Source organism: Octopus bimaculoides, chromosome 1, assembly GCF_046866305.1.
Source record: "Octopus bimaculoides isolate indiv1 chromosome 1, ASM4686630v1, whole genome shotgun sequence".
Lineage (NCBI taxonomy): Eukaryota > Metazoa > Mollusca > Cephalopoda > Octopoda > Octopodidae > Octopus > Octopus bimaculoides.
In genome coordinates this window covers 127,781,649-127,792,492 of record NC_142928.1, presented here as the reverse complement: position 1 = coordinate 127,792,492, position 10,844 = coordinate 127,781,649, and the positions used below count along the sequence as shown (strand labels likewise).

Genomic DNA, 10,844 nt, shown 5'->3' with positions numbered 1-10,844 from the left:
TAACTGGTTGATGACTAAGCTGGCTACATTTGTTTTATTAGCTGTCTCGCCTAAAATATCGGAACAACGAGTCGTCCGTAACATTATTTTACTATTGTTGTTCATGGTCGAGTCGTTATGGTCCAAGTCAGTATGTATTTGAAGTTGCTACCCTTCGAGAGGATTGAGGGAACACATCCGACATTTCCAACAGTATATTTCTGTCCTCAATATGATTAAAGAATCCACTTTGCCCTATAGTTTCTTCGTTTGTTCACCACTGACGGTGTACATTAAGTATATTTTAGCAGCATAGAGTTTACTTTGTCCCTTGCAAAACTAAAAGCATCTTCTCTCATTCATGTTGTCTCTTTTCGTCCACGACAAACCTGGCAAAGAAGATAAATAAAAGAAAGTATGAATTTGAGGGTTCTAAGCAAAAAAGATGGTAGAGGAGGGAGTAACGGTAGAGATACAATAACAGACAGCTTCATGTTAGGAGGTGATAGTACCACGAGTAAAGAGATCTGTGTTAGCAGAGAGTAAGAGAGGTTATGATAGATGTGTGAACAAGTAAAGAGTTGAAATCAGCAATGAATAAAATAATTTATGTTAAAAGAGAGTGCTAGAAGTGCTAATGCTCGAAAGAGTAACAACAATAAAGTAGGTTGATAAGAATATTGATCATATTACTGCAGACCAATTTTTCCTGCCTGTGCTGAGCTCTGGATTCAACAACATTGAGCAAATGAAAAATGTATATCACTCAGTCCCTTATTGGTACAATTCTCTGAAGGTCTGCTCCCCCACCTTTTTTTCGTTATTTTCATTTTTTTTTTTTTTTGTGCAAGATGGTAAGGTGGGATATAACAAATACCTGCTCAAAATACAGATTCACAACTTATCAGCTGGTAGTTCAACAGTGTATCCCCATATCTTCTTTTCCCTCTTAATGTGGGACCTTGTAAAGAATTAATATCCCCAAGACATGTGACAATAAAAAAAAAATGATCATTATGAAAGCTATTTTGTTTGGGGGAAATGTAATCTATAGTGAGTTCATGTAGTGTGAAAATCATGAAAGTCAGAAGGATTAGTGAACAGATTAAGTTATAAGTCATATTTCATTCTCAAAATAAAGGATATCTCAAAAGTAATCTCGCACAGGGTTATAAATACAATCTTACTACTGCTATTTTGTTGCTATCACCTGTATTTGTAATGTAGCTCAATTTACCTCAGTCTACTGTTCCTACTTTATAGTTGAGTGGTTAGGAGTTGTAAGAAAGGGATTCGCACTGAAAAATCAGTGTGTGCTCAGATTTAGCAAAGTTATCCCTACCCCAAACAATGGATGAAAAATGAAAAAAGTTTGAAAATTACCTGATAACCATAATACTTACTTAAGCTGTTTGCCACTTGTGAAACATAGGCCATCAATGAATTTTCTCCACTGCTCTCAACTCTGGGCTGCCTGGGCCTCTCCCTCTGTATGGCGGGAGCTTTCCTCATAGGTCTTGTTGGAATGCTTCTGTAATTCTGCTTTTTCTTTAGGTAACAGGTTTCACCCACACACAAACCCATTTTTACCTCCGAAAAGAGATGATCTATTTTAGTCTGGCCTCTGTCTTTTGACCTGTCCAGCATGTGAGGTCCTACCAGGAGATTGTGCTCCACTAGCATAGCTCTCGGGGTCATTGAGGCACAGAAGCCACCACAATGCAACAAAGACTGGACCTTGTGGTGGGTTACCATAATAAAGTTAATCCAAAATCTAAAGAATCCATGTGAGTCTGCATTAGCAACAAATAATCCAGGAGACTTAAGTAAATAACTGACAGATATTTGAAAGTTGATATTAATTTTGGTTTCATCTCTTGAAGTAAATCTTATCAAATTGTATTTAAAGATTAAATAATAACCAGTCTACATTCTACATATTCATATTTTTTGCTGTAGAAATATTATTTCTATTAACATATAGTTAATAGGAGGAATTTGACTGCCAAAAATGTATGCGTACAGTCTTGACTATATGGTTAAGAAATTTACTTTCTAGGTGCGTGGTTTTGGCTTTAGTTCCAATGTGTGACACCTCGGGCAAGTATCTTTTACTGTAACCCTGGACTAACCAAACCTTTATGAGTAGATTTAGCCAAAGGAAACTGAAAGAGGCCCATTGTGTGTGTATCATCATCATCATCCTTTAATTTCCTCCTTCCATGCTGACATGGGTTGGACAGTTTGACAGTAGACTGTGAATGTGGGAATATTTTTGTCTCCTTGTTTACACAGCTTGTGATAGTTGTAAATGAGTATCACAGTCATACAAAAAATGTCATTTACTGCTAACATCCTGTGAAAACAAGACTGACCATGGGAAAATATTACCTTGCTTGGAAACGGGCAAGGTTTAGCAATAGGAAGGGCATTCAGCTAGAAAAAATCTGCCTCAGCAAATTCCATGTAACCCATACAAGTGTAGAAAAGTGGATATAAAATGATGATGATGATGCAAATACTGTAACTGACTGCAGAGGTACGTTTAATTATATGTGAACTCATAGAAGTCATACATGAACTGTACATTGCTGAATATGGCATTTAATTGAATTTGATATGGGTCTCTTAAATCCAGAAACATTGCCAAACCATGGAAAATACTGGAAAACAAATTCACTATTTAGTGGTCTCTCTATGTAAATGTAGTTTAACTACTATATTTCACACACACACATACGTGTGTGTGTATATATATATCATCATCATTTAACATCCGTGTTACATGCTAGCATGGGTGGGACAATACCACAAGAGCTGGTTAGGCCGAAGCCTGCACTGGACTTCTGTGATTGTTTTGGCAGGAATTTTACAGCTGGATGCCCTTCCTAACACCAACCACTCATCAGAGTGGACTTAGTACTTTTTATGTGGCACAAGCACAGGTATATATATATACATATATAGTGTGTGTATGTCTTATTGTCAAAGCCAAAACAAAACTAGGAAATATTACAATTAACAAGCTTTCAATCAACGTTTTAACTGTTTCATGTACTATAAAGTCTAAAAGCAAAAATGATAATTCAAATTAATGCACCTGGTCAAATTATATTAGAAATACACCTTGTTAGCAGATTTTTAATCTAATTTCTTAAGAAACCCCACCTTTTCAAGCATAAATAATGCTTTATACTTATTCTTCTCAACACTAGTCTCACTATTTTCACCTCTTAGTCTCTTTGACATCCCAAAAGGTTAAAATTCTGCTGAAGATCAAAAACAAGCAAGATCGTATCACGAAAACAAAGTTAAGCTGCTTAGTGCTACAAGTAGTTACCCTTGGTAGCAGATCAACATTTGCCAGACTGTGAAGTGTTGGATTAAGTCCAATCTGTATTTCATCATCATAGCCATTTAACACCCAAGTCCAGTGTCATCAAATATCACTGATGATGATGGTTTAAGTAAATTTGTGGTATTTAATACTTCCCGCATCTATGAAAGTAAATTTCTCTTTATTTATTCACCTTAACCCTTTAGCATTCAAATTACTCTGTCAAATGCAGTGCTTATTTATTCACATTGTTTTGAATTCATCATGCATTATCTGTAGCATCATGTAGGTATCACTGAACTTTTGAAAATATTGAAATCTAACTTCTGTTCTACTTTTTCTTGGAGAACATCCAAAAAGAAACATTCTGATAGCTCATTTGTGAAATTTGGATATTTTAGGAAATATGACATTTGAATGGTCAGCGAATTGGTTGAAATCTTCCCTAAATGAATAATTAGTCATATTTGTGAAACTGAGGTGATAATCAATTTCAAATTATACAAATAGAGTCCATGGGATAGCAGTTCTCTTTTTTATCTTTTTCTCCAGGTTCTTGAAAATGAAACTTTATTTATTTATTTATTTATTATTATTATTATTATTATTTTTTTTGTAATTTTAAAATTATTTATGTAAAGTCTAATTAAGCTTTTCATGTGTTTTCAGGCCTTGCTAAATCCAAAAGTACAAGCTACCGTAACTTGAGTTTTGGCATATTTGTAGTAGGTATAGAGCTAAATAAATCCTGAGATTTTGGAAGATGATACGATTTCAATAAAATTTTAATTGACAATTAAAAATGGTTATAAACAGTTAAATGACAGAGTTTTGAATTGGGACGCCAACATAGCACACCCTACGACCACTTGGTAACTTCCCTGTTTGTTTCCACACCCTGCTGGTACCAAGCAAGCCTGTATGCATATAAGAAAAAACATATTTACTAACAGAAAAGTATACTATTAAAAAAATTTAAGAATTTTTTTTCAACCATGCTCCCCTTTGTTTCTGTTTATAATTTTAAAACATTGGAGAGCCTGAGAAGGTCATTGCTAGGATTTATCCACTGTAATTTAAAAAGGTGTGTAAAAGATATTTTATTTTAATAACATACTTTTCTGTTAGTAAATGTTTTTTTGTTTTTTTTTTACACACACATGGACTTGCTTGGTGCAGGGATGGGGTTAAAAATTTAAATTACAAAATATTTTTCTTGCTTAAATCTCAGTAATGAACCATCATTGAGCTAAACTAGACCCATGTGTTACTTCATCATCATTCCATAAAATATGTTTATGGGGAGAAAAATATCAAAAAATATTCATACATGACAGAGTGACAAAGAAATGAGGAAGGTACTAGGTGGTCGTGGGAAGTGCTAGAAACAACAGGTAAATCACGCAAGTTTCTGTCTAAAAATATTTTTTTTAATTCTTTCTTTTTTCTACCAAAAAGGCATCTACCATCATTTTGAGGTGCATATACAAACAAAATTGGCCTAAATCAGAAGGGATGTTTTAAAAAAAAATCATAAATTTTCAAATAAGTACAAATTTATTCAGACGTCATTGTCCCCATGTTAAAACAGTGAGAGGGACTAAACAACATTCTCAATATGATGATTCCATGCTAATTTTGGCCTCTAGAAGATTTATGTAGCTTAATTTAGTGCATTTTTTTTTTTTATAGAAATATGTTTATTTACCAATTAGTTCATCTATTTCTGAAATCCTTGCTCAAACTTGATATTTGTAGCCTTGGATCATGTTTCAGCTCTCACCATTGCAGAAATATGCCATTTTAACTAGTAGCGTCAGTGGATATTATCCTTTTTATTGGCTTTGCACTCTCACATCATATGGACACATTCAGCAATGGTCGTATTGAATTCACAAGAAATATTTCTCTCTTATGGTATAAATGTCTTGAAGAAAATATGTGAAAATTAACAATAAAATTTTGACTTTTATATCAAAATCAAGCAAAAACAAGCCCTCTTCGTGACTATCTTTTTTTGACACAAATCAAGTTATAATGCTCCAGTACACTGGACTAGAATGAGTCCTACCTTTCAGCAATCAAAAACAAAAACGAGTCAAACATTGTGAATGAGTGAAAATACAATGGTGATTGAGGGAACCTGGCATGATATGTAAGTGTCAGATTTTGATCAAAAGTATGTGAGAAGAAATTTCACATCCAGAACTTTCAAATGATATATAATTGTCCACAAAAAATGTATTTTGACTTGAAAATGATCAGGTGAAAAATGGGGTTTGTGTGGTCAAACTGTTCTTGTCACTCTTTCTACGGAGCTCTACAGTGATACGTACTTCAAGATCTCAGTGGTGTAATTGTTTATTTTTAGAATGATATTGTGAAGAAGGTGTGAGAAGCCATTTCTGGCCAGTTTGAACATAAAACAAAATATTTGGACTAGATATAGCCAATTTAAATGACTTAAAACTCACAACACAAAAAGCACATGTTGGTTTGCCCCCCATGCCAAAGAAAAATTGTTGACTCACTGTTCCAGTTATAAATGGGTAAAGATGAATGTTAATGAGTGACTGTTTTATATCTCAACAATATTGTGCAATTATTATTAAACTAACTCTTTTTTTTTTCTATCTTTCAGGCCAAAGCTAAAACTACCAAAAAGAAGAAAGCTGAGTTACTCGCTGAATTAATTGCAGAAGACAGTGAAGATAATAGCAGTAAAGTAAGAATTCTTTCCAGTTTTTGTTCTCTCTTCTATGTTGTTCCTTACACTTGCAGTGTTAAGTGAAGTTTTGAAGAAGGTAACTCAAGATTTCTGTTGTTGTCTTTGCACAAAACCTAAAAGAGTTCTGTGTAAAGACAACCTTTAGGTGAGGTATTATTCTTGACTCAGTTAATCACCAAATTTCATAGCAGGACACAGCTTGGAAGCTTTTGATCAAATGACTACTTGATAAAAGGCATTCCAACTGTGATCATCCCACCTTTTTGTATGTCTAGGACTGTATTGTTTAATGTGTCTATAGTTTTTTTTTTTTAAGATGGTTGAGAATTTGTTTGTTATTTGTTGCAGGTCAAGTGACTATGTAGAAGCACCTGTTAGTGTTACTGAATTCAGTTTAAATTCTGATTAATTGGACTATTTCAGTATCTCATATCGTTATATTCAGCTATGCTTGTTATATCTCTAAGGCTTAATAAAAGCTGACTTGTGGCTAAACAACAACACTTACTAACAGTGATCACAATGCAGTTGTTCCTTGAAACTTTGATAGTTTCATATGATTTTAAACGCCTCAAATGGTATCTCCCCCCAATGTAATTGCTTTGTTCACAACACATGGTCTCAGATCAAATACAACTACCCTAGTACTACTCCAAAGTTGTATTGTTTAATTACATATGTGCATGCGTGTATTTTTAACCAAGCTATGCTGCTAATGATATAGTGAATTATGTAATACAGGTAACATTGCAATGTTAGTGGTGACTAGAGCAATAATAGTCGTGTTAGAGCATCAGGCTCACAATCACAAGGTAGTGAATTCAATTCCCAGCTAGGGTGGGTGTTCACAGTGCTCCAGTTCACCCAGCTGTGGAAATGAGTTGCGACGTGATTGGTGCGAAGCCTTTGCCTTTCCCTTGGATAACATTAGTGGCGTGGAGAACATTGCTGGTATGCATTGGCAACTGCTGGTCTTCCATAAACAACCTTGCCCGGACTTGTGCCTTGGAGGGTAACTTTCTAGGTGCAAACCCATGGTCATTCATGACCAAAAGGGATCTTTACCCTTTTTAGTAGTGTTAGTATGTGTTGCAGTGATAATAATATTGGTGGTAGTTGTACTGGTGAAAAGAGGGGTTGCAGTGTTGATGGTAGTAATGTTAGCAATGGTTATTGTAGTAGTAGTTGTTGTTGTAGCAGTACTTTTGTGATGGTAACAGTGGTAGCAGTAGTGGTCGTTGTTGATTATGTTGATGATGATGATAAATATAGCAGTTATCATACAATGATTGTGATAATTTAAAATTGTTATTTGCAGATTGAAAACGAACTTGTGTCTGTGAAGGAGAACAACAAAAAAGGCAAAAAATCTCAAACCAACGATAATAATGAGAAAAATAATGCCAAACAAAAGAAAAGCAAAAAGAAGGGTAGGAGATTTCAAGATTCTGATGATGAAAAACCTGCCAGTTTGCCTGCATCAGACTCTGAAGAGGAACCAGCCCAGAATAAGAAGCAGCAGAAACAAAAGAAGAAGAAAAAGAAGCATAGATTCTTGAGTGACTCTGAGGATGAGGAATATATGGACCAGAATGATAATGATGGAAAAGAAGGATTGGAAAATGGGATTAATGAAGGGAAAGTGAAAGAAGAAGCTGAAGAAACTCCAATGGAAACGCCAGAAGAAATCATTCCCAAAGAAGAAGATTCTGTTAAAGAATCCACTCCTGAGGATGTTCCAGGTGATGAAGCAGCTGTAGAAGAAGGTATTATTCCACTCGTTAGACCATATCTATTCTGACATAGCACAGTACTACAGATCATACTGTAACACAATATCACAGATTATACTGTACCATAGATACAATATTAGCTCTCTGGCTTCCTGTTTATCCAGCATTGTTGTGGCTAGCACTAGAAGAATCCCTTCTGTATACTTCCCTAATAATTTTGGTAAAGGATGTTTACAACTTGTCATTTCTCTTCTAAATATGTGGCTTACTGTCTATGTCAGAAATCTAGTGATATATTGTCTATGAATGGTAATTTGTGTATATTTTCTAAAGGAAGTGATGTACAATTGCACTGGCACATAAATGTATTTGTTTATTTTCTTCAGAAAAAAAGCCAGCAAAGGTGAAACTAAGCAAGAAAGAATTGAAGAAAATCCAGAAACAGGTATGGAATAATTATTAGATATTTAGATATTTCTTAAAAGTAGTTAGAAGTAGACAGTCATGTGTTTTTGCCAAAACATAACAGTGTATGCAATAATTCATGCCAATTCTGTCCTTGTTTCTATGACAACAACCTACATATAGAACTGGTTGCATTAAAATTTTGAGGATTAAATTAGAATTTCACTATCATATATATATATAATATATATATATATATATATATATATATATATATATATATTATCTTGGTTGAAAAAACTTTGATAATGTAAATATGTTAATAGTTACCATAGGTAGCAAAAATCACACAAAAACTGGGATATCACACCCGTTAAATAGGTAGAAATACCAAGTTAAAGTGATGTATTTTGAGTAGATATGAATAATAATAATAAATGGAGCAAAACGCATATAAACAATAAGTTCCTTAGGAACTTATTGTTTATATGCGTTTTACTCCATTTATTATTATTCTTTATATATATATATATATATATATATATACACACACTCACACACATCACAAAACAAGATACTGAACTAATGATTTAAACATTAGATTTTTAGTGGCTTCTGTTATTTACTAGAAAGGAAATCATAAGGAAGAGTGATACAGTGTTTTTAGTTTATGTGAGTGAAATTGAAAATTGTTATGCCCAGTTTCATATACTGTTTTTTTGTTTTTTTTTAGCTATATGTTTGATGCAATCAAAAAGAGGAAAAGAACTCGTACTATGTATAGAATTAAGTTTTGTTTATTTACTAAATATGTGGCAATAAGAGAACTGCTTTATTGAAATAAAATGCCACTTTATTTTAGTAAACTCTTTGAAGTAGCTAATGATTTTGGAAATTAGCTGAAACAGGCAGTCTGCAATATCTAACCTTTAGTCTTAAAATGTGTAAACTTATGTGAACAGAAATTTCTAGATGTATTTATTTATATCATCTTTTCAAAGTGGTTAGTGCTAGGAAGGGCATTGTGCCAAAGTAGACAATAGACAACAGTGCAGTCTTTGGACCCTCAGATCCTGTTGAACTGTACAACCCATACCAGCATGGAACATGGGCATTAAATGATGATGACTGTCTAAAAGCAAGATCCTATTGATTAAATTCTATTGAGAAATAGAAATATTTTTATTTCTCTTATATGATTTTTTTTTTTATCCACAGATGGAATTTCAAAAACAACTTGAAGAAGAGGGAGATATCCGGCAATTTACTGTGTCACAGGCAGAGAAATCTGCTAAAGCAGGTAACTTGCTTGATAATCAACAAGATATCAAGGTAAATCAATATTGCATACTTTATCTTTATTCCTGTTTTTATTCCCCCTTCTAAATAGGTTCCATGCCCTTTGTAATTAAACGGTCCTCTTGGATCATTCTGATAACCACAGCATTTAGCATGTAAGTTCTAACAAGACATCAGTGTAAATCATCAAGCTGCTAATAATTAACCCTTTTGCATTCAGATTACTCTGTCAAATGTAATGCTTATTTATTCACATTGTTTTGAATTAATCATACATTATCTCATAGCTATGAATTTTTGTTAATGTGATTGTTTATTTTTAGAATGACATTGTTGGGTAGGTGTGAGAGGCTGGATCTGGTTACTTTGAGCATAAAACAGTAGAATATTTGGCAGGATATGGCTGGTTTAAATTTCTTCACATAATTAGATCAACTAAATTTGTTAAGCAGTTAAGACTCCAATCTAAAGAATTTTTGATTTTACTTTATTCAGCTGGTGTTGTATGTGATAAAGAATACTTATAAATGACCCTGCTAAGTTAACTAAGATTTTATATTTAACCAAAAATTTATATTCAAACCTCAAGCTGTACATGACTTGTTTTTGTTATAGGTTGAAAACTTTTCTATATCAGCAAGAGGCAAAGATCTTTTTGTTAGTGCAACACTTCACATTACTAATATGAGGCGGTATGGGTTAGTTGGACCTAATGGGTATGTATTTTATTGTTTCTCACCTTAAAGCTGCTTCCTTCTCTTTTAGCTAATTTTAAATTCTTTGCTGAGCTGTTTTGACCAAATTTGGAATTTATGTTAAAGTCGAAATTCATCTCTATTTTATACTAAGATTCATCTTCTTGCATTGAAATGAAAATTAACCATCCAGTAAATATAAAGTACAAAATCATTTGTACTTTAAAAACTCGTTCTTTATTTAGCCAAATCTCTCTGTCCTAAAAAAAAGGATATATGGAAAACAGTGGTTAATGTGCTGCTGCAAACACTAAGAGAGGAAAATGAAGTGGTTATTGTTGGAATTTTTTTTTATTTATCTGGGGAAGGGTTTGGGGCTAAACAACAACAAAACCCCTTTCTCTTGTTATTTTTATACTTATTATTCTATACAATCTTATTTCAGTCATGGTAAAACAACTTTACTAAAACATATAGCTGAACGTGCATTGAATATTCCTTCCAATATTGATATTTTGTATTGTGAACAAGGTTAGTTGCAGTTTATTTATGCTCTGATACTTATACATATTCACAAACATACAACCTAATAAGATATTAAACGTGCTAAGAGAAGGTGCTACCAAAATTTTATGACTTGACTTAGATACTGATTGATATTTGTATTG

The 10,844-nt window shown here is 33.3% G+C and overlaps 1 protein-coding gene across 1 annotated transcript in view; it reads left to right on the top strand.

Annotated features, from left to right (window-relative positions):
• The window catches only part of LOC106868011 (ATP-binding cassette sub-family F member 1), a 30,390-nt gene that overhangs the window by 1,053 nt on the left and 18,493 nt on the right, over positions 1–10,844 (top strand). Inside the window, exons 2-7 of the mRNA XM_014913108.3 lie at positions 5,958–6,041; positions 7,363–7,810; positions 8,164–8,222; positions 9,401–9,514; positions 10,097–10,197; positions 10,622–10,707. Coding sequence (XP_014768594.1) covers positions 5,958–6,041; positions 7,363–7,810; positions 8,164–8,222; positions 9,401–9,514; positions 10,097–10,197; positions 10,622–10,707 — 892 coding nt within the window. The remainder of the gene's footprint in view (positions 1–5,957; positions 6,042–7,362; positions 7,811–8,163; positions 8,223–9,400; positions 9,515–10,096; positions 10,198–10,621; positions 10,708–10,844) is intronic.